The sequence below is a fragment of the Podarcis bocagei genome, assembly GCF_964188305.1.
Source record: "Podarcis bocagei genome assembly, chromosome: 2".
NCBI lineage: Eukaryota > Metazoa > Chordata > Lepidosauria > Squamata > Lacertidae > Podarcis > Podarcis bocagei.
This window is the reverse complement of record NC_138126.1, coordinates 91,251,724-91,276,393: the sequence shown is the minus strand read 5'-3', so window position 1 is coordinate 91,276,393 and position 24,670 is coordinate 91,251,724. Positions and strand designations below refer to the sequence as shown.

Here is a 24,670-nt window from a genome sequence, read left to right as displayed (position 1 = left end):
TCAAGGTCGTTTTGAAGTGTGATCCTGTCCTCTGGGGTGTTAGCCACCCCTCCCAGTTTGGTGTCATCTGCAAATTTGATCAGGATGCCCTTGAGTCCATCATCCAAGTCGTTGATAAAGATGTTGAATAAGACCGGGCCCAAGACAGAACCCTGTGGCACCCCACTAGTCACTCTTCTCCAGGATGAAGAGGAACCATTGATGAGCACACTTTGGGTTCGGTCAGTCATCCAGTTACAAATCCACTGAGTGGTAGCATAGTCAAGACCACATTTTACCAGTTTCTTTACAAGAATATCATGGGGCACCTTGTCAAATGCCTTGCTGAAATCAAGGTAGGCTACATCCACTGCGTTCCCTTCATCTACCAGGCTTGTAATTCTGTCAAAAAACGAGATCAGGTTACTCTCCATTTTGCCCTGAATGTTCCAGGCTTGCCCTGGCTCAGTCAACCCTCAGTGTTTTGGAGAAGACACAGAATTTCTCCTCTGGAATTACACATAATATTTGCATCACAGATAAGCCACCGTAAGAACCCTCCCTCAGCTCCAGATTCTTGCACAGCATTCTATGGGATTCCTTCTTCCTCACTGTGAACAGCAGCACAGTCCCATTTTCACATGAATATCAGGACACCTGAAAAGTGGCACCCTAGCCTCCATAATGAATGGGCAGTTTAATTCTGAGCTGCATCATCATGTGGGGATAGAATGGAGTGGCCAAGTCAGAGGTAAAAGAAAATATATGATGGTTTTTTTCAAGTAAAGGATGTCATCAGAGGCACTGAGGGAATTCTGTGCTGTTTCTCAAGCTGAACACTAGAGGGCACAATGCATACTATAATTACCCATCTCGCCTGGCTGGACTGCTAAATGAATTTTTTCCCCATTTTGGCTTCCCGGTGCCTGCGTGAACACAGATCGCTGGCTGATCCTTGTGCTGCTTAGCCTTTTTGATTTACCCTGCTCCTAAGTGAAGCACACTGCAGTCCCTACCTGTTGCATATGCTATGTCTAGCCTGTTGCTTGCTTCAGTCCTGGTAAGTGTGTTATACAAGGCCCTATCATCTCTACCCCTTTGCTGAGGTTGATGTGTAATGTGCAGAAGTATATAATCCCTGGATGCAGAAATTTATGAGGACTGCTAGAGGGGGAAGTTGATGGAGTTTCGATCAGCTCCACACGTCACTCCCATAGCAGGCCCTGCCTTTCCCATCAGACAGTGTTTTGGTTTGTGTACTGTTTATGAAAGTCCAAATTGGGTAGGTTCACTATTACATATGAACTGAACTGAGTTTCTCCACCACCAATACTTGACAGCCACTTCTGTCTATAACACCGAGGAGCTCAAAGTGATTAATCAGCTTGAAGAGGAGGAATCAATCTCTTCCCCTTCCCAAATATGGCTGGAATACATTGCCGGAGAAGAGTCTTCTGCCCAGTGGAATGCCTTAGTAGAGCCACATTAGGGATTAATGCTTTGCTAGATCCTTCTAAGAATCCCTTGGGTAAGCCCACAGTGATGGAGGCAGCTACCAGATACAGTTTTTAGCTGGCAAAGCTCAACTGTAATTAAGTCACCTTGATGAATTGGCTCCCCATCAGTGGAAAATTATGCTAGCTGCTGGGAACCGAGAGGAGAGATTTGCAGTTTGGTTCTGAGCCACCACTGCCACCACTGCCCTGATGACAGGTGGCGTTATCAGGCTCATATATGCTTTGTCTCTTTGGCTAAGAGGGAGCTAAAAATCTGGGGTACTGCAATCTCATCTCCCTATTGTGTACATTGCTCACAGGAAGTGACTAAATAACTTTTATTAGTGTGCAGCCTTGCTTGATGTACCGGTATTTGAGTCCTTCAGCTTGCTTGCTGCTCTTTTCTTATTCTGCCACTCTGAAAATTCAGTGTAACTCCAAGAAACAGTGTTGGAAGGTGGGTGCCCCTCTGAAGGGTTTTCAAGCAGACCCTAGTGGCTAGCCATAGTCTCAGGCTCCTAGCTACCTAACCTCTCCCCCCCCCCGCTTCTTCACATGCAGACTCACTCAGTGAGGTTGAACAGCCTATTACTAGCTCCCTGCATATAGTTCTACTGCAGCTTGACAAGTCATCCAGCCTTCCTTTCAGTTCTACCACTCCACCCACAAACAGGAGTCTGACAAATACCATGACGTCTTTAGGCTGTGACTTGGAAAAGCAAATGGAACATTTAACTTTGAGCAGCTGTCAGAACCTTAATGGGTGGACCCCCCCCCCAGTTTACAGTGACTGGCTTCCCCCAGTTTACAGTGACTGGCTACCACACCAGGTAGATTTCCTAGTATCACAAGAGGGCATCCTATGTGGCGTCGTGTAGGCACTGGGTGCGACCTCTTTAATGTTGCGCATGTAAATCGCACAACTGCAGAGGCTGGATCAAAAGATGACAGCCCCTACACCTCTACCCTTTTAATGACTTGGTAACCCAGTTCCTGTGTCAACTACCAGAAACTCAGAGCAGCAGTTCCCAGGCATCAAGGGAGACAGCCCACGTTCCCGATGCTGCAAATGTAAATATTGCTCTTGTTAATTTTGGGCAGTGCGATGCATCATTGCCTGTGTGTGTCATTTATAATCTCAGCAGCCTGAGAAACCTTGGGCAGTAAACTATTAAGTAGCTGAAATATGGGGTGCATACTTGGCTGGCTGCATGAGCCTGTGTTCAAACAGGTTTGTTTGATTCAGAGAACTTGTTATGATGAGCACATCTGTGGACCCTAGAATTATTGATTCTAGGGTCAATAATTTTTTTAAGAAAACATATACAGTGGTACCTCAGGTTAAGAACTTAATTCGTTCTGGAGGTCCATTCTTAACCTGAAACTGTTCTTAACCTGAAGCATCACTTTAGCTAATGGGGCCTCCCGCTGCCACTGTGCTGCCACTGCATGATTTCTGTTCTTATCCTGAAGCAAAGTTCTTAACCCGAGGTACTATTTCTGGGTTAGCGGAGTCTGTAATCTGAAGCATCTGTAACCTGAAGCGTCTGTAACCCGAGGTACCACTGAACAGCTAGTTTCACCTATGGAGGGTCAAGAAGTAAGAAGACTCCTGCTGGATTGGACCAGAGTCTATCGAGCCCAATATCCTGTTTCCAGCTCTGGCTAGAGAGATGCCTCTGAAGCCTGCTGGTAGGAAACGAAGGCAACAGCCCCTCCCAGAGTGCAGGATTCAGTATTTCCTCTGAACATGGAGGTTCTGTTTAGCTCTCATTGCTAGACCTCCTCGTCCTTGTATTTGCCTAATCTCTATGTAAGTTAGTAGCTATTCTCACATCTTGTGGTCACTAGGAGTAACTATGCAGGTAGTGTTTAGTCCTGGGGAGGAGATTGCACAGTAAAGCTCACCCTCGTATCCCCTGCCACCCATCCCATGGTCTTGTACTGCTGATCCCTTGAAACATTTGCTGGCACAGACAAAGGCTTTGTGTAATCAAACACAGTGGGAATGAGCAATGCGACTGCCATCACTGTACGGTCACCAGGCCAAATTGTGAAAGCACAAACTGGCACATACTGCTGCATTGGGTTACTCAAAAGTTGTAGAGTGGACTATCTTGGACATGAGTTTGGGGTACCCCATATAACAGTGCTCTCATTCTGTACAGGGGGAGCTACAGGAGCACACAACAAGGTGTGCTTGCTGCTGCACCTACTGGGTTCTGCAGATAAATCAACAGAAAAACACAGCACCTGTTTTTTAGCCTTGCAGTCTGAGGAATTAGCTACAACCAGAGAAAAGGCAGTTGAGTGAAAAGGGTAAAGGAGGGAGACTAGTTTGAGAATTCCTCAATGCCAGGGTGAATTTTGAAACAGGCTTTTAAACCCTGTTCAAGGCAGGGTGATCTCCTTGCTGGGATGGAAGGGTTTCAACCTCCCAGTGGTCCTCTGGCCAGATTGCAACTTTCCCTTGCTACTGAAACCTCAGGTCAGCACACAAATCCATGTCATGACTCTGCCCCGAAGCAGAGTTTCTTTATCATTCATGTCTAACAATCAGGGCAGGAGCAAAAGCTCACCTGCTGACCAACGCTTCCCCCACCTCTCTTCCCTCCCCCAACATGCCCCCATCCCCCTCAAATTGGCTCTGGTGGGGAGGATTAGGAGAACCCCCAGAACAGTGCATGGTGGGAGGGGACTTTGTTCCATCTTGCAAGCTGATATGCTTGTACTGACAGAGCTGTCTGTCATAGTGTGATGTAGCTCAGTGGTAGTGAATCTGCCTTGCATGCAGAAGGTCCCAGGGTTCAATCCCCAGCATCTCCAGGTAGAGCTAGGAGAGACACCCTGTCTGGAAACCCGGAAAGCTGCTGCCAGTCAGTGTAGGTAGTACTGAGGTAGATGGACCAATGGTCTGACTTGGTATACGTTTCTGTGTTTCAATTCCACCCTGAGTGTTTTAAACACTGCAGCACTGTGTGTCCGGCAATGGAAGGTTATAGAGATCCCCCTCCCACCTTTCCCCGCCAGGCACACAGAGGCCCCTTCCCAAGCTGGCACATGCCTTGGTCTGCAGTCAAATTCCTGTGCACAGGAAGCAGCTGAGACACTGCAAAGAAAATGTAGAACATCCTGTACTGTGGGTTTGGCAACAGCTCTGTAATGTTCATTGTATCCTTGCTGCATGGAGCCAAGGCTTGAATAATCCCTTCTGTTTCTCTCCTTCATAAGGCGACAAGCAGCAAAAAGGGGACAAGATGCCTTTACTTTTAATATTTACGTGTAAAAGGGAATTTCAGCAGGTGCAACTTCTCTCACTCCTTCATAATATGCACCTGCTGATGTTCTATATTCTGTATAGCATTTCTCAGATCCAAACCTTTCTGTTTCTGTCTGAGAAGGTGCACCTGCCTTCAGCTCTGTGTCATTTAAGCAGTAAGCACATCCCTGCTGCTAAAGTCTCTTATGTTCTGCTAGTTTACACTTGGCTCCATACAGCCACAGTTTCTCTTGCTCTTCCAGCTCCAACTATCTACATCTGCAGGGTGGGGAACACTGAAATGTGGGTTAGTGCTATCTTTTTTTATTAATGAACCAATCAGTAAATTATGAGATTTATATCTGCCCTTCATACATTAAGTTCTTTAGGGCAGCTCACAAGGTCATGAGAAGATAAACAATAATATTGAATAACAAAGCAGGGCAGTAAAATACAACAATAAAAGCCAGTTAGGCTAGGCAGCCTAGACAAATAAAAAAGGTCTTCACTTGGTACCAGAAAACCATCAGGTTTGGTGACAGATGAGCCTCACAGCACTGAAAAGACCCTTTCTCTGATCACCACTCAGCTAACTCTCGCTAGTCACCACCTACCTAACCATTAGGAAACAGTATTCAATCCAGAGACAGCCCTGCCGTTAAGCAAAACGAGAAGGCTACCTCACCAAGGGGATGCTGTGTGAGAGTAGCAGCCTACCCAGCTTCACCCATCCTCCTGTGCCTTGTTGTTGGCCTGGGCTGGTAGGCTGTGGCATTTGCAGCTCTGTCCTTAACACTTCATGAAGCTGAGTAGGTGAAGCAAATCACCTGTTCTCAGGCATTGCTAAGGAACACTAGCAGAACTGAAGTAAGAGTTGAACTGCCCACCTGGTTAGCTTTTGCACATGGACTGGGGTCTGGGAGGATGTCATCTTGTCATTCACCTTAGGCAACAACGGTTCTTGTACTGGCCCTGCCTGATAAACATTAACGTTGAATAATATATATGAGAAAACTCTATTGTCCAGCAGGCCACTCCACTGAGCTGGCAAGCTTTGCCACTTGCCATACCCACATGTATAGGAGCACCCCTATTTTCACATGTAAAAAAGTTGAATGATGTGTTGCTCCTGCTCCCTCTCTCAGAATCTGAGAACCTCTGGATAGAGCAAATGTTCCAAGGCCTCCTAATGGAACAATTTAAGTAAATCAGCATAAATACTGCTCTGGAACAATTATTGTATAGCCATCTAGCAGTGCCCTTCCCTAACCTGGTGCCCTTCAGGTCTTTTGGACTAGAGCTCCTATCAGCCTCCTGTCAGCCATGGCTAAATGTCAGGGGTGATAGGATTTGGAGTCCCAAAACATCTGGAGGGCACCAGGTTGAGGAATGCTATCTTCAGAGTTAAGCGACAGAATTCTGACCTGTTTCTGAGTGAGACTGAGTGCATTCTCCACTTCAATATATAATTCAGCACCTGAGCCACTCTGTATACAACAAAGCCTAACAAGACTCTATGTTCCTCATTCACTATAACTGAGAATCTAAGAAACAGCTTTCACCTTTCCCTCTTTTAGCCAAAGTGGATGAAATTTACAGGCACAGGAGCCTCCCCAGAGTGAATTAAGCCTGTCTAATAGGTCCATAGGTTTGAGAGGTAATCAAGTGATGTGTATTGTACATTTTTTAAAACTTTGCAGCCCGTCTTTCTGCAGGTTGTATGTGTCCTTTGATAGGATCTACAGGACTTCCTGTGGAGATCTGAAGAGCTCTGGGTTCTATTTGTTGTTGTTGTTGTTTTTGTGTGTGTATTTTTTGTTAAAGCAGAACAAAGTAGGATTTTTAAAAATAACTTTTAAAAAATCATTCCCTTCTGTACTTTAACAAACTAACAAACAAAATAAATCCAGGGCTTTTCATCTGCAACTTTCAATAGCCTGACTTATTGCAAAACCCTTGGACCTAGAGCCACATGGAGATATTACATAGGAAAACATATAGCTGTATAGGCACAGAAAAGTATAGAAGCCTAGCAGCAGAGCACTCTGGTGGAGCCTCTGTTCCAACTCATTGTGGCAAGGTGTTATTGATGTTGCACTTCAACAAGGAAGGGAGGGGAGACCCCTGAATCACCTTGCTGAATTTTCTTGTTATTTGGCCCCCATACAGAGCTGGTGCAAGCTCCATATTCAATTCATCTATTGCTCTTGCCTCTTCCTATTCTCCACTTCCTCTGCTCCCTCCCCTTCTATGAAATGTTAACTGTAAGCTCTTTGGAGGCAGAGAATTGTCTGTTTGTTTGTTTGCTTGCTTGCTTCATTGTTACATTGATTGTGTAATATACAACGGTCCATAGGTACCAGAATCACATGGCGACATCAGTGGAAATAGTTTAACTTTTTTATCTCTATTTTAAAAATAATAATATTTGAGCCCCACAGACAGCAGAGAAAAGTCTGAAGATGTAACAGCAGCCTATCCTAAAGGCTAGAGAAATGAAAATGACATTATCTTTATTGTTAATTCTGGGTTGTATCCAACAAAGTCATCCCATCAGTGCAAGGATTTCCCCCTGCCCAATGGTAATTCCTCTTCCTCTCCTCTCCCTGTGTGCCCCTTGCCTCCTCCAAATCTCTGAAAGACTGGGGGAACCAAAAAAAACCCCAGATCTGAGGGGGCACTGGGGCATTCAAGAAGAGATGGATAAAGTACCACTGTGCAGGCAGAATTCCTTTAGCTAATGAGATGATTTCATTGGCTACAACCCTCCATCTTTTTCATTTTACATGTTTAACATCTTATTTAAGCTTTTGGGTTCTGGCAGCATTAGGGTTCTCCCAAAACTCAAACTGGCCTGCACAGATAATTTAGGTAGCTTGGATAGAAAGTCAACACACAGTGCTATGTCATACAGCTGAATGGTACATCCAGTGTGCATATTGTTGGTCCAAACAAAAACCGAATGTGCAAAGGACTCATTCATCTGCAAGCACCTCAGAAGTTCAGGGGTGTGGGTGGGTGTAAAAAGAATTAAGTTCCACCTATACCTGGCAGCGGGATCTGTGAGTTGCCTCTGCATTTCACACTCACATATTTCATTGCAGGGGAAGAAGGGTTTGTTCCCCATCCCTGGATATTAGATGGAAACCTGAAATGCAAATTCACTTCCCTTCACTTCAGCATTATATCTGAAGCCACACGTGGAGCATGTCCCCACACAGTTTTTACAGGTGGCAGGGATAATTACAGGACCCCTAGCCCAGACAATGGCTGCTCCCACACTAGTTCCTATACTGAGGAACTGCTTTCAGAAGCAAAACAGAAAAGATTATTTCATATCTGGCAATGCTAATTGCCAAGGCTAAGAGCCTGCTGTAATGTCTTCTTAGAAGCAAGAGCCATTCAATATAGGTCTCCCAAAATTGACCCTTGAATTAGAAGCATCCTCCCTCTGGCTTCTGCCCCAGCTTTACTAGTAGCTCCTTTTGGGGGATGTACTTGCTGGTTTCCAAAACAATTGCTCCTGATACCATATATACCAGTGCTTTTACGGGGTAAGAAAATGAGGTAAAAGTGCTATGGGTGTCAGCATAAAATGGCTGCTTTGGGCAGCAGCAAAAGAGGTGACAGTACTCTGTACCACACTATATTGTCACAAAAACCATCAGTATTTCTTATTGCAATTGTGAAATTATGTGCCTTTTAATTAACAAGCACTTGCTCTGTAATTAACCTCCCCACCACCACAAGTAATTAAGGAGTATTTAAGGGACAATTCAGTAATACTGAGACCCTGTTGAGCAGGAAGCAATAAGAGACAGGCTGCAAGAAGGAAACTTCAAATTAAAGGGACAGTAGCCCTGTAAATAGGGACGCGGGTGGCGCTCTGGGTTAAACCACAGAGCCTAGGACTTGCCAGTCAGAAGGTTGGCGGTTCGAATCCCCGCGACAGGGTGAGCTCTCATTGCTCGGTCCCAGCTCCTGCTAACCTAGCAGTTCGAAAGCACGTCAAAGTGCAAGTAGATAAATAGGTACCACTCCGGCGGGAAGGTAAACGGTGTTTCCGTGCGTTACTCTGGTTCGCCAGAAGCATCTTAGTCATGCTGGCCACATGACCCGGAAGCTGTACGTCGGCTCCCTCAGCCAATAAAGCGAGATGAGCGCCGCAACCCCAGAGTCAGCCACGACTGGACCTAATGGTCAGGGGTCCCTTTACCCTTTACCTTTTTAGCCCTGTAAAACCTCACTAACACTTGCCAGCTGATATTGGACAGGGTAGCAGGGCAAGAGAAAAACTGCTCGGACCTATATCTAGAAAGCATGGGTCAAGGAAAAAACACTTGACCCTGTGTTCCTAGGCACAAGTGGTGACAAGCCCTGAGAGAGAGAGCACAATATAATCAGTGGCATCTCAAAATGTATGCATAGAGAAGGGTCCAACCATTCATGGTCTTATGGCAAAGCAAGCTTGTGTATTCCAAGAGGAGGTTGCATGTCTTCTCACTGTCATTTCAGAACCCACCCTGAGGTTGAGGACTAACATAATAACTTCTGCCTGAGAAAAGTACTTCCTTCCACAGACTTGGATAACCTACTTACCTACTTCCCGCCCTGCTTATTCCCTGGGACAAGCGTAACAACCATATTCACATTATTTCAGCTTAGGACCCTCCAGCAATCTGATTTATTTTTAGTACAACATCTGACCTTGCTCCAGTTCAGCACTAGTAGTGTAATAGCCCACTCCCACACAATTGATGAGGAAGTATTACTAAAGGATTGCTTAAAATCTGGCAATCATTTATGAGATGATGATGATGATGATGATGATAGCCTGCTCTTCGCCCTAAGGCCCAGGGTGGGTTAAAAACATTAAAGACATGTGTCCCCCCAACACTGCAATGGGATAGTTATAAGTGGAAAGAAGGATTTTCTGGAAACAAATGATGTCGTGGGAACTATCCCACAACTGTCTGTGATACTCGTACAACCACAGGGAACAATATTAAGAGTCACAGTGAGCACTGAACCCTCTAACTAGGATGGAAATAACATCTTCTCCATTTCCAAAATGGAGAAGTATATTCTAAAGTATTGTTACTTTGGAACAAGAAGTCCTTGCAGCAGAAGCATGTTACAACTGTGTAAAAATTGTCCATGTATCTATCTATATTGACATTGGATTTGCCACTAGGTTAAATTAAGGATTTAACAAAAGAAAAGCTTTCTTTTCCTTCCTGTAACAACCTGCATCCCCTAAAGAGCCTCTCTGGAGGGGTCAGGAGGCCTCCCGAACAGTGTAGGATGAGAGAAATATTGGGGTGATTCTCCACTCCTCTAGCAGCCCCCACAGCCTATCCCACATTATTCAGGATGGCCACCAAACCTTACAGAGAGACTCTTCTTGGGTGTGGCCATGTGCAGGTGACTGTGAGCAGAAAGGAGGAGATGGAAAACTTCCCTTCCATAAACTTTTCAAAGTTTTCTTAGCATGCAAAGCATTGTCTGGAGAGGCTTTTGGACATGGAGGATACTCATTTTATCAACATGCATTGGCCCCCACTTGCTTGCTCACTTGCCTATCTTGCATGAGGAAAATGTTATCTAATTAATCCTTAAAAGCCACAGCAGGCACAAAATTTATGCCTAAACCTGGGGTCATATGTTGCATTTGCAGTTCAGTTCATATACTAGTAAGAGCATCTCTTTAATTGTCACGCTTCCTGTCTGTCACTGATTTTTGGAGGCACGGTTAATATTTGGGTAAATGGAAAGTCTCGCCAGTGAAGTAGCCCTCCGCTATCTCAGAGCTAGTACAGCATGGGCTGCCTTCTAGTTGCATTTTATTTATTTATTTTAAAAATGACATGGTATTTCCTCCTGGCTCATAATAAGGCAGCTTTCAATAGGAGTGATAGGAAAGTTATTAACAACTAAGAACAATTTTAGGGCTTAGCAGAATTTAATTGGACATGCTGGCACATATTTGGTGAAGCAAAACCTGACAAAGGCAGTTGAGCTAATTGGGATACTGTTATTGTGGCCATGTTTGCCACAGAGACTGCTGGCGTAAAAAGCTTAAGAATGGGAGATAAGCCTCCTAGCTCCCCCATGAACATCTAAAAAGCCCCAGGCACCATGTCTTCTAGAAACTGCAGAAATACGCCAAGAAAAAGCCTTAAAAATTGCAGAAGGGGATTCAAATTTTAAGAGCACAGCAGATCAACTCTGTCCACCACGTGTAATTTCTCTCTCCATTATCTATTCATTTGCAATATTAGTGAGCCAGTCTTTCTTTGCTAAAAACAGAAACAAAAAAACCAGCAAATACCCAGAGTAACTTTAAAACAAAAGTTACAATAAAAAGGATTAAAATGGCATTTAAAAATAAAAAGCATTTTATGCAATGAAATCCAACCACATCAATACATATAATTCACAGCAAGCCCCACTAGATGACATTCTGGAATGCCTCAGCAGATGATGAAGTTTTCACCTGCCCCTGAAAGGATATGAGGCTTGGCATCATGTGAGCTTTTCTATGGGAGGAATTTCAAACGTGGGGTGCTCAAGTACCATCTCTCCCCATATGAACCACCCCAGACCCTGTGATCATAATCTGAGGCCCTTCTTCACATGCCTACCCCACGAGAGGTCTGGAGGGTGACAACCCAAGAAGTGGCCTTTTCTGTGGTGGCTCCCCTTTTGTGGGATGCTCTCTCCAGGGAGGCTTGCCTGGTGCCTTCATTGCATATCTTTAGGCATCAAGTGAGAAACCAGGCTTTTGGCTGAAATGGGAAGGGGGGGTTATTGGTTTGTTTTTGTTTGTCTTTATTATGTATTTTATGCTCTCATTTTGGATTTTTATGTTGTAAACTGCCCTGTAGTCTTTGGATGAAGGACGGTATACAAATTCAGTAAATAATAAATTATTTCATTATATAATGCAGAGGATGGTGACCAAGATGATCTAGGGTCTGGAAACCAGGCCTTATGAGGAACGGTTGAAGGAATTGGGTATGTTTAGCCTGGTAAAGCGGAGACTGAGAGGAGATAGGATAGCCATCTTGAAATATCTCAAGGGCTGTCACGTGGAAGATGGAGCAACCTTGTTTTCTCCTGCTCTGGAGGCTAGGACACGAACCAATGGCTTCAAGTTACAAGAAAGGAGATTGTGAATAAACCTCAGGAAGAACTTTCTGACAGTAAGAGCTGTCTAACAGCTCTTCCACAAGAGGTGGTGGACTCTCCTCCCTTGGAGATTTTTTAAGCAGAGTTTGGATGGCCATCTGTCATATAGGATCTGGTTGAGATTCCTGCATTGCAGGGGGTTTGGATAGATGACCCCTGGGTTCCCTTCCGGCTCTACAATTCTTTGTTTCTATGAGGAGCCCAAAGGAGTGCCTCTGACGAAGAACATAACATTCAAACAAGCTTGTGTAGGAAATGTCAATGCTTTAAAAATATGTTTCTGTCAACCATTGTTCACTCTGTTGGTCGTGGGTGATAACTGACATCACAGTTCCTGAATGAACAATTAATCTATGTAGGCTGAGCCAAAATCCTGCTCCCAGTTTTGAGGAGAGTCATTTCAGTGACGAGGAGGAAAACAGGCAGAAGGCTGCTGAACGTAATCGCTATGACACTCCATGGAGTTACCAGGAAGTTTTATTCTGAAACCAGTTGAGGCAATGCTTTCTGCCCTCACTCTAGGAAACTGTGGAGTTTTAATTTATTTTTTAAATGGCAGCTGCCAGCCACTGGGAGCAGGGCTGTCTTGATGGCTCTGGATAGGGGAAAGCAGTATCATGTGAGTTTGCTGTACAAGCAGAATACAGTGGTACCTCGGGTTACAGACGCTTCAGGGTACAGACACTTCTGGTTACAGACTCCTCTAACCCAGAAATAATCCCTCAGGTTAAGAACTTTGCTTCAGGATGAGAACACAAATCGTGCAGCGGTGGAACGGTGGCAGCAGGAGGCCCATTAGCTAAAGTGGTGCTTCAGGGTTAGGAACAGCTTCAGGTTAAGAATAGACCTCCAGAACGAATTAAGTTCTTAACCAGAGGTACCACTGTAATAGAATTATAGAGTTGGAACCAGAAGGGGCATCTATTTCACCCCCTGCAAGGCAGGAATATTTTGCCCAGTGTGGGGCTTGAACCCACAACCGTGAGAGTAAGACTTTCATGCTCTGCTGACTGAGCTATCCCAGAGGCTCTATCTATTCCTGCACCAGGCTAATTTTTTTATTATTATATTTCTATTCAGTTTTTGCACTGAAGGATTACTTTATAAATCTGAATGTCTGAGAATCTGGGAGATACGAACTGCTTCGTGTAAAGGATCACATGGCAGCCTGGACTGCCACCTAACATTGGAGGGCAAAATGTAGAAAAGAGGGGGTTCTGTCCTTCGAGAGCCAGTGTGGTGTAGTGGTTAAGAGCGGTAGTCTCGTAATCTGGGGAACCGGGTTCGCGTCTGCGCTCCTCCACATGCAGCTGCTGGGTGACCTTGGGCCAGTCACACTTCTTTGAAGCCTCTCAGCCCCACTCACCTCACAGAGTGTTTGTTGTGGGGGAGGAAGAGAAAGGAGATTGTTAGCCGCTTTGAGACTCCTTAAGGGGAGTGAAAGGCGGGATATCAAATCCAAACTCCTCCTCCTCTTCTTCTTCTTCTTCTTCTTCTTCTTCTTCTAATAATAATAATAATGATGCATACATATGTGTGAAAACTCTCCATGCCTCTGAGAAGAGGTGTGAAACCTGTTGTTGTTACAGCAAGAGGCCATACATGGAACCATCAGGTATTAGTAATATACATAAAGGATGGTAAACTATTAAGCACTGCGTAAATCCTAAGTATTATTATTGCAATCATTGTCATGATTATCTATCTTCCGCATTCAATCTCATTCAGAAGAGAATACCTAGATAGCTTGCTGATCACCACAGCTTTACTGCTGGCATGTTTAATGGTCAGCCACTATAGGTGCATTTAACAGAGGTGGGGAGGTGCTTCACAGTGTTTCCCTCATCCATAAAATAGCTCAGCTGGGCTGCCTGCCACCTACACAGCTTGCTGGCTTGCTTGCTTGCTTGCTTGCCTGCCTGCCATCAGTTCCTCACACTGGAGTTGGCATGGTCACCTATAGGCGGTCACCCAAACTGCAGCATGACAACAGACTTACATTTTATGTATATAGGAAGACAAGTCGTGATGTTCTCAGTACCTGATCTGCAGTACACCACTTAGGCTGTGCACACACCATGCATTTAAAGCACATTTTACATGTATACACACCTAGGAATGGTAGTTTACCCCTCACAATAGCTACCATTTCCAACACTCTTAACAAACTATAGTTCCGAGGATCCTTGGGGGAGGGCTTGAAATGTAATGGTGTGTACACATCCCAAGACAGTTGCTTTTTACTGGCAGAGACAGTTTCAGGGCAGCACAACAGGTGCAGCCACAAAAATGCAAAGTGATAGTGGATGTTGAACAGGGCTCGTGCATTATGCATGTCTGCAATATATTTTCAAAATCTCATATTTTGTTCTGGTTTTGTTGTTTTCATAAACAGGGTGTTGTTGTTTTTAACCCTCATGGTTGCAGGATGAAGGGAAAGAAAAGGCTTGCTGAAGGGTCAAAACCTAAAAGGACTTCTAGATGGAACATCTGTGACCTACATAATTTCTTTTTCTTGCCTATAGACCCTTTCCCCTTCTATTCTTATAATTCTGGCATCTTTGTCTTTTACACACACACTCTCTCTCTCTTTTGAGGAAATTATTCTGAATTCTGTGCAATGCTCCATTATATCAAATATCTTATGCATCTTTGAATAATCTGAGTACAGTGGTACCTCGGGTTACAGATGCTTCAGGTTACAGATGCTTCAGGCTACAGACTCCACTAACCCAGAAATAGTACCTCGGGTTAAGAACTTTGCTTCAGGATGAGAACAGAAATCGCGCAGCGGCAGCGCAGTGGCAGCAGCAGGAGGCCCCATTAGCTAAAGTGGTGCTTCAGGTTAAGAACAGTTTCAGGTTAAGAACGGACCTCCAGAATGAATTAAGTTCTTACCACTGTACAGGATTTGGTTAGACTTGCTGAAGAATTCAGAATTAATTCTGTAGACTGTAGAGTATAATCACCCCAAGTTCTGTTGTCATCCCATTTCTAAAGGTGAGACCGGAGGAGGCAGAACCAGCATAGACCAAGCTGAATCAGTGACAGATCCAGTAGGATGGAGTCAGAATAAAAGTTGGTTGGTGTACAGTGGAGCCAGAAAGAACATAGTGGGTTTGGGATGCAGGGTAGCAAAATCTTGAAGCTGCCAGCCTTTCAGACTTCCAATACTGGTAGCTTAATAGAACCTAAGGTGTTTGACAACCCTACCCCCACCCTCACCCTTAGGTTGAGTTTCTGAAAAAGTTACTATATGTGATAAAGTTCTACCTTTTTGCCCAGTTACATCTGAAGAGCCACCAAATTGTTATTCTTTATGGCTTCCTATTATTCAGGTGAATGGAGAAGCCACAGCAAATCTTGCACTGGGGCAGAGGCTTCTCAGCCCAAGAGAGAGCCTTGGATGCCCCCATAACGCCATGTGTCTATCCTGTTCCAGTGTATTTATATAATTGCCTGCAATTTGTTCTTCAATGGAGCAGTGCTTTCTGGATCCTCTGCCTCACGTACCATTTCTTATCCAGGCAATCTGTGCTAATTCACACTCCCCATGTGTAGCAAAGGCAAAGCAGAAAAAGATGTTAAAGCTGACGGGGAAATAAAGTCCCTGCAGGAAAGGATGTTGCAGCATCCAGCCCTCTCTAGGCAGATCATTTTCCTCAAGCTGAGGTCATCCTTGGTAGTCAGCCGTGATAACAGTTTTGCCTCTGAGCCCCTCTGCACTTGAAATGCCCTTCCTTAGCCCTGGGGGATTCATTTACCATCGGCTGTGAGCTGCAGCTGTCTCTCTACAATCTCTAAGGTGGCTACGCTTGATTGACAGTATAAATAGATGCTCCTTCCCTTTCTGGGGCATGCAGAGAACCCATACCTTCTTAGGACTGCTTGTTTGTGCTGTTTGTCTCTCAAGTCACTGAAATTATCCAAACAATGGATGGGGGGGTGGGGAGCAGGCAGCTGAAAGCAGAGGAAATCTCTTTCCTTCCCCTAAGGTGTCATTTTGTGGTAAACTCAAATTCAAGTCCTTCATGGGTACATACAGCCCTGCAATAGCAGAGATCTGTCTTGGAATGTTAGTACCCAAAGAGAGTTCACTGTTTTATAACCTGTGTTTAGGAATAACATTTCTGAAAGGTGGATAACAAGAGCTTAGTTCAGCTCTAATAATCCCATTATTCTCGAGCTGGGAATATAAATGACATTTGCAACCATGGTTGTTCCTCTTGCAATTTACTTAGGGTGTGTTTGCCGTGGAGTGCTTCCCTTTTCAGCTGAATGCCCTGAAGAGCTTGACTTTTGTTGTGTGGTGAGCAAAATATACATCCATTTGAGGGTTTGTCTGGCCTCAGATGGGGAGGGAGTCATTTTCCTCTGCGATTTAATTCCGTCTCCTGAAGGATAGCAGAAAGATGTGTGTGGTAACCTCTTCTTTTCCCAGTGTGGCACAGCTGTCTTCCAGAACCTCCTTATTTGTTTTTTGTTTGTTGGTTGTTGTTGTTGTTGTTGTTGTTGCCTTTTGAAATGAAAGACAGAGAGAACGGAATTGATCTCAGGAGAACCAACCATAGCAACTGGAGCCAGCCCAGTTGTGAGTAATAGGATAGACCCAGGAGATGCAACCTCAGTCAAATAGCACTGTAGAAAACCACTTTACTCTCTATAGACACATTAAAAGAGCTGGGCAGCTACTCTAAGTTGGAAGAAGAAGGTGCCAGTCCATTTAAAAACAATAACATATAACTTTCATTGCAGGGCAGCCTTGCATGCTCTATAGTTAAAGCTGGAAGTTTCCTTAAGGTGGTGAAATTAGAATGTGAATATTTAGGCCTTTTTTTAAGAATCCACATGCTGAACCAGTGGCCACTTGTCCATAGAAGATAGTGGAATATCACCACCTCAACCTCCCCATTGGAGTGCGCATGAACTAACATACATGGATGTGCATGTGCAAATGAGAATGTGTGAGAGGTGGGAAGAGAAAGAATGGTGTATCCTTCTAAAAGATCCATGGAAAGTCACAACAGGTTACAAATAACATCCATGCAAAGAGAATGGGAGATGGGGTTGGAGGATAAGGCATGTGGGAAGAGCTTTAATTTAAAATGAAATGCAATGGAAGCCTTGCCCATGTCTGGATTTTCATTTCTTCATATGATTGCTTCCTCTGCTTCTACCCCTTGGATCCCTTTGTCCCTCACAACATGGCCAGAGGCAGAGAGCAGCAGAAGCGATTTTTATTTTTTTTTTAAACCCCTATATAATACCTGCTACATTTGGCCCTTTGGTGCCCCTCCCAGCCCTTCAAAGTAAGTGCTCATGTATCAAAGCTTTACAGTGAAAAGAATGGTAATTGAGGGTTAGATAGAGAGGGATATATATAATTATTGGAGCATATCCTCATATGATGCTTCTAAAGGAATATGATTTCAGCTAGAATGCATGTTACAAATGATGTTTCACAATGACACTTTCCCGGGACTTGCAGGTGGGCAAAGGGATTTGGGGAACCAACTGATTTATTTCCGGTACTGTATATCTTTGCTCAGTTCTTCTGTTTGACCTCCAATCTACCTGGTTGTTTTGAGGATGGCTGCGGTTGCAGGGGTTGGGGAGGGGAGCAACAAAACAGAAGCCACAGTATTTTCTCAAAATACAAGCTCACTGTAGTACTTGTCATTTATTCCCACTCCCATTATTTCATTTAGTCAATTAGTAATTTAGAAAGGTTCATAAACCTGTTAATCAAAAAGCTCTCTAAGTGGTGTGCATAATGAAATTGTAAACAATATGCAGCTGAAATTCAGATAACAAATATACATAAAATAATTATTATTAAAATGCACATAAAATCATTAAAACATTTTAAACAAATATAGGTAATGAAATTATATGCCTGGGTAGGCTTGCTGATAGATTATGGCTCACTTGTTTGGGTATCCACACCGCTCCCATCTGGAGTGTGGCATCCAGAACAGTGGCTGGGATGCGGTGATCCCTGAGCCAAATCTGTTCTTCCAATGGTCTACTTCTCCCATCATTTATAGCCAAAGAGTAAAATAAAAGCATGGGCATAATCATGACTGTAGTTATGGGCCTCCACCCCACCTTCTTCTGAGTAGGGGCACTCTGTTAAAACTTATTTCCTGGGGTTCTAGGATCTATATGCCATATCTGCTTCAAGGAACACAATAGAGGAAGTGCCCAGGAAAGGGAAAATGGTGTTTCTTAAAGGGAGCATTTCAGCTCAGTCAACAAACCACAGAAGATGTGACTCTTCTGGTGTCAAGATTCAACATGAGTGTTGCCCACAATGCAGCATCAATCGAACACAGCCTTCACCCAACTAGAATATGTTTTGAACTTAGAACCATTGGCCATGCTGCCTGATGGGAGTTGGAGCTCCCCCAGTCTTAACCTAGAACTTCCCCAGCCTCATCACCATTTTGCCCTACTCCCAACCCAGGGAGGACACCATTGCTATGTTTCTAGAACACATCTGAGCCAGGAGAGTGAACCAGTGCCTCAAAGCAGTAGAGGACTGAAGCTGAATCCAGCTAAGGCAGAGAAGTTATGAGTGAGTGCTTCCCAGCTCTGAGAATTGGGAACTTGTCCCTTTGAAGGAACAGGTACATAGTTTAAGAGTGCTCTTGGAACAGGGTGGGCTCCATGGCAAAGAGCACTTATCACCAGCTTTGGCTGGTGCATTACCTGGACAAAGATAGCTTGGCCATTGTGACTCATTGACTTTCAAGCTCACATTTGGACTCTGCAATGCATACTATTATTGCAGCATGGATAGCTCAATTGGTTAGAGCATGTTGCTGATGACGCCAAGGTTGGAGGTTCAATCCCTGTATGGGGCAGCTGCATATTCCTGCATTGCAGGGGGTTGGACTAGGGGGTTGGACTGGACCTCAGGGTCCCTTCCAACTCTACAATTCTGTTATCTATTTGGCACTTCTTTTGTCCCTAGTCTCTAGAGGCTGCAGCTGGTGCAGGATTCTACAACCTACATAGTGCTTTGCCAGTGCTAAGGGATCTGCTGTGGCATAAAGCCAGTTTTAAGGTCTTGTTACTTACAGATAAAGCCCTAAACAACTCTGGACCAGATTAAGGCTGAAACCAGGTTAGCCATACCACAGTCTGATGATTGTGAACTTGTGGCTTTTTTACTAGTAGCACCAGTGTTGTGGTGCACTCACTAGTGAAATGCAAGAGGTCCATTTTAACTGGATTTTGAAGACATACCAGTTTACACAGGCATTCCCTCAATCACTTGACCCAGTTGCCCTGTTTTAATTGCTATGGATTTAATAGGACAGTTTTACTGTATATTTTTAATCATGGATGTTTATGTTTTAATGGGATTGTTTTATTGTGTATTTTAACTGTGCATTCTCTGTTATAATATGTTTTAACAATGCTGTTTAGAAGTTATCTGTGCATTAAGTGGAATAAAAATTAACAAATAAAAAGAAATGGATAGTAATGTGACATGCTGTTTCTCATCTTTCCTTGACAGGTCACTATGGAAAGGATATTTATCGAAGCGGAGGTCCAGATTTCCATAATTTCATCTCCTCTGGGTTTGTCACGTTAGGAAGAGGACACAGCAAGGGTACAGTGGAAACCATTTTTTGCTAAATAGAAAAGATGGGGTTGAGTCAGTCTCTCACTTGGAAGTTGGTTTGTGTATGATTCCAGTAAGAGTGTGGAAGATCATTGGTTTATGATGGAACATGGAGTTACAAGTTCAAAAAATGTGCCATTGGTGGGCTCTTAAAACCTGTAGAGGGACAGGTGGCATTTTGGGCCTGGGAGAGGTATAGACTGGCAGACAGACATGAGCCAATTGCTGTTTGCAGTCCGACAGGATAAATTGCTCTGCGTTTTCCTGTGTAAATGGATGCAAAATGCCTTCCTTGCCACCATTTCCCAAGAAAACAGAAGGGAGTGTAATGCCACCATAGCCATGGGATAGAAAAGTGGCACCATACCAAAACTCAGATGCTGCCGTAGAAGCAGAGTATGCTCCACTTATACTGTACATGTGTACCACATGGGGAAAAAATGTTTAGAGCAGATTAAGCTAATGGTTTGGTACAGATGCAAATAATTATGAGCAAATCTAACAGAAATGTCTCATGCACAAACCCCACTGAAATTTCATAATAGGGAAAATGTTTTGCAGCTCCAATGGCTATATTACACAAGCATATGCATTCTTATACTTGCCGAAAATTATCTTGCAATTCTTCCAAGGCCGTCTAGCTAAAGTTGGGTGGATGGGGACGGGGGTGTCCTTATTCCTTTTATACAGCTCAATGGGAAGTGTTTTGATGTTGGACTAGGGGCTTCCCTGGTCAGGTTGTCTAGCAGCCTTGGGAGCTTTGTTTTGTTTTGCCTTGCTCTGCTTTCTGTCCTCTTGAACACACCACTGGGCTCTCGTGCACCTGTCCTTTAGAGATGTTTACTTTGGCAGTGCCTTCTGTGGTTCACTTGCTCTTTGCTTGTGACATGGTGCAACCCGGACTGCACAAACTGGTCTTTAGAGTGCCCATGGATTCATGGTCCAGTCAGGATTCATGGATCAATCACAAAGCAGATCACTGGACTACATGGCCTTTGTTCTCCTCTACTTCTTGTCCCCTACACTTTCAGTGGGATTTCTGCATGAGATGCTCCTTGTAGATTGTGCTATAAGGTTGCTGCTCATATTATTCACTACATCTATTGAATGTGCATCAGCATATTCAGTATAATAGGAGTGCACTGTATTCAGATATATTTTCCCCAATATTATAAGTATTTTATAAAGTGATTTCCTTAAGGGTCATATATTTTTGTGTGTCTACCTAATCTGTGAGAGATATAAAGATAGATATATAACATACACACATATATAATATGCTATACAAATAAGAAAACATGTCAGTATCCATATTCTGCAATATGTATGTTCTGTGTAACATTATATGTGTATGCAGTACAATCCTGAGTGTGCTGATGTGGTTATGTCAATAGCAAATTATACCTGCCATACGTACCATCTAGCATCATGCTGATGCTCACAGCTAACATTCAGGAACTTGTTGTTACTGGGACCTTGATGACTCGTCTTTTAATCACTCTGTTGCCTCTTTGGGTGGGTTTTCCTTTCAATATAGTGTGAATTCTTATTTTTAACTTTCTTGTGCACATTCTGTTGCCTTCAGATTGTTGAAGAGTGAGTTAGCCACCTCGAAAGACTTGAGGGGAGAGAGGGGCAGCCTATTCTGTGCTGGGCCACTCCCTGGTTCTAAGACACGGCTTCTAGGCTCACTGACCACCAAGTCTCTTCCAGGGTCCACCTCACTCTGTGGCACATTAGCGCATTGATGGTGGTCTGTACTGCTGGGCAGGCACAAGCCACCTTGATAACCCAACATTGTTTCCTGCTGATCCACTGTGAGATTGTTGTACGTTTATATTATAGATGTATATGGATATATTATTTCTACAGAAACAATGTACTGTATGTGGAAACATGCTGTTTCATATATATCCATCCTTGTTGCTGTTGTTGTTCCCATGGATGCTCACCATTCACAAGTTGTTAAAAAGAAAAAAGAAAAAAAACCACCTTTATTTTCCTGACATTTCTTGCTGTTTAACTGAATGGAAGAAAACCTTTCTTTACAAGTGTCATCCAAAAGCAGTATGAGTTCTGTGGAACTGTCACAGAAGAACCAATATATGTGTGTATTGTCTGTGTTTTGTGTATTCAAATAAAGTTTACTGAGGTTGAGGCAGAGCCCATAAGATTATGCTCTCCCGTTGGACAGGGTGGTATGTAGACGCACGGCACAAAATTGAGAGGAAAGCGAACACCACATATGAACCAGGAACTAACCTTCAGAAAAGGGACTTATGTAAACTTCCTGTGAGTCTGCCCTTTCAAGGATTTCATTGGATGGGAGACAGGTCAGACAGGAATGGAAAGCACAAAGCACTGAGTTGAAGGTAATAGCCACTGGGACCTGTAGAGAGATTCCCAGAAGCATCCCTTCCTTTGTCCCAGGCTTTTCCATTTTTTTCCTGACTGGCTACATATTATTGTCATTTCCACTACTCCAGAGGAAGTTACGGGGGATTTTTGCTTAGATATGCAGGCCTGGTTTGACAGTGCAGGAAGGCAGAGGGGAGAAAATGGAGCATAAAATTGATAAGTGATAGCGGCCATGTGCAAGGCAGGAAAGTGGTGAATGAGCTTCTGCTATCTAGCTTTATCCAGTTTTGCCAACTCTCACTGTTTAATTAGGAGCCTTTCTAGAACTGATTTGCCCCTACAGAATGCTGAATCTTCTGCAGTAATGTAATCAATTACAACTATTCTTTATTTTCAAACCTTATTATTTTAGAAAAGCAACTTTCAGGTTTTCCTGGCCAGTGAAGGCGGCTTGGAAAAAATATTGTGTGTGAATGCTTAAATAAAAGGAGCTGGGTTTATTTATCTATTTTAATACATTCCCCAATCCTAAATGTGTTTACTCTGAAGTAGGCTCTACTGAAATGAATGGGACTTATCTTCCAAATAAGTGTCTTTCAGATTGTAGTCGAAAGCTGTGCCTTCGCTATTTGAGCTGTTTGAGACTTGGCAAAGCTCTTTGCATAGTTGTGCCTTAGTGTGTGGCAGCTTTTCATCCTGTGTCCACTTGGTTTGGCCTTTTTTGATTTAGGTTAATTATTTTGAATGTTTACAAGTGGACAAGCTGTGTCTTTGGCCTGATTCAGCCATGGCATTTCTTATGTACTCAGCAATACTTAAATGTGTGTATTATTATTATTATTTTTTTAAAAAACCTTTTGCAAGTGAAGATGCACTGGTGGGCTTGAGGAATGCATGTCTTCTTAACCCATTAATGAATACTGCTATTTGCATGCAAGAGCCATAACTATGTATACCTGTTTCTCGCTTATCTGACCCATCACTGCTTTAGATGTTGTAATTGCAGGCACGTCTCTTGGCATGTGTATATACACACACACACACACACACACACACACACATTTGGACCAAAGCTGTTGTACCAGCTGTAATATCTCAGTAAGTTTACCTGTAAACAGAGATGGTTCTATCTAACCCAGCTTAATTGCAGCTTCATGAAATAAGCTACTATCATTGCAATTCCCTGATACAACTCCCTCTGAAAAATTGCATCTTCATGTTATGGCTTTATCACTGGTGACTTTACTTCTCATCGGTGTATTGTGTTTAGTACTGTGTTAATTGGAGCTGTTTGTGATCTTGTGTTGGTTTTTCTTTGCACTAGGATACATGTGCCCTCCCCCCCCCCACTCCGAGCTATCCTTTGTGGTGTGGTTGTGCTGCAAGTGCTAAGTATCAATTCACTGGGAGATTGTTTGGGGGTGGAAGCATAGGTACATGATATGCTATACAATTGAATACCAAATAGATGATTTGAGGTTTTTGACATTCCGCAGGTTCCTGGGCTTTGGTGATTTATTTTTCTGGTATGGCACTCAGCTGGATGAGTCATCTCAGCCTCACATTTCAGTTTATAAAATAGTGGCAAAGCATATTCTCCAAACTATGGGATGGGAATATGCTCTTGTTTCAGCATAATCAGCAAGAGCTCTCCGGCCATAGGCCTACTCATGATGCAGGAGCTCCCTGTACCAGGATCTTCCTCACAAATGCTTCACACACTGTTCCATTGCTTTGTTAAGTTTGCTTGCACTGCTTTCATTCCACTGAGAATGCGCAGTACAAAATAACATCCACTTAAGGGAGCTTACCCTGCTTTTGCCAGATGCTCACCATTTATGTATCAAGGAAAAATAGGCACACTCTAAGCAGTTAATTCACATGGCAGTTGTCTGTGCAGATGTATAATCCATTTTTCTCTGTCTACAAGCAAAGCCACCTTCTTTCTAATTATCAGGCACAGTTCTGACATAACTGCAGTGTTTCCCACTATGTGAACAAGCCTGCCCTCAGGCTCATAGACCCACCTCCCCTCTCACATGCTACAGGAGGAGAGAGAGAGCTGCTTCTTTTGCTTTTAAGCAAATCATAGTTCCCTGTGATGCGACCATGATTTCAAAGGTGGAATTGACATCCGGGGGGCGGCGCTCTGTCTTGGATCTTAGGCAAGTCAGTTGAAAAATCATGTTTTGGGGGCATTTTTGTAAGAGAGAGAGCGAGAGAGCGAGAGGGCTCAACAACTTTTAGGTTTGATAGAAGAACAAGCCAGGATCTGAAACCATGGTTCTGATAGTAGCTTTGTTCTCACTTACCATATTTTAAGCAAACCAAAGTTGGGTTGAGTTTCTGGAATGACAAACTGAGTATCTATACCAGGCCTGCGCGTTTTGTGATGTACTACAGCTGAACACAGCCCACCAGTGATATACTGTGGTCTGCTTTGGGTATTTGACAATCTCCTGGATTTTGCTGTACCTGGATAATAGGGGGGCAGGAACCAGGCCATTTATTGAGCCCTGTTGGAATGTTTTAGGTTAATGGTGGGAATTTTTGGCTTGGTGGGTCACAAAACATGCAGGTCTGGGTAACAGCTATGTACACGCATAAACACAAAAATGGTCTAAAATACCTTATTTTTCGCCCTATAGGACGCGCGGCCCATAGGACGCACCTAGTTTTTTGGGGAGGGAATAAAGAAAAAATAATTTATCCCCCCCCCCCGCCGCAGGAACTCCCGCAGGGCTCCCTAGGCTA

General features: G+C 43.7%; 1 protein-coding gene across 7 annotated transcripts in view; it reads left to right on the top strand.

Moving 5' to 3' along the window:
* SHISA6 (shisa family member 6) overlaps positions 1-24,670 on the top strand; it is a 267,634-nt gene that overhangs the window by 39,159 nt on the left and 203,805 nt on the right. For all 7 annotated transcript variants that reach the window (XM_081184485.1, XM_081184483.1, XM_081184480.1 and 4 more), the window contains exon 4: positions 19,451-19,546. In XM_081184485.1, coding sequence (XP_081040611.1) covers positions 19,451-19,546 — 96 coding nt within the window. The remainder of the gene's footprint in view (positions 1-19,450; positions 19,547-24,670) is intronic.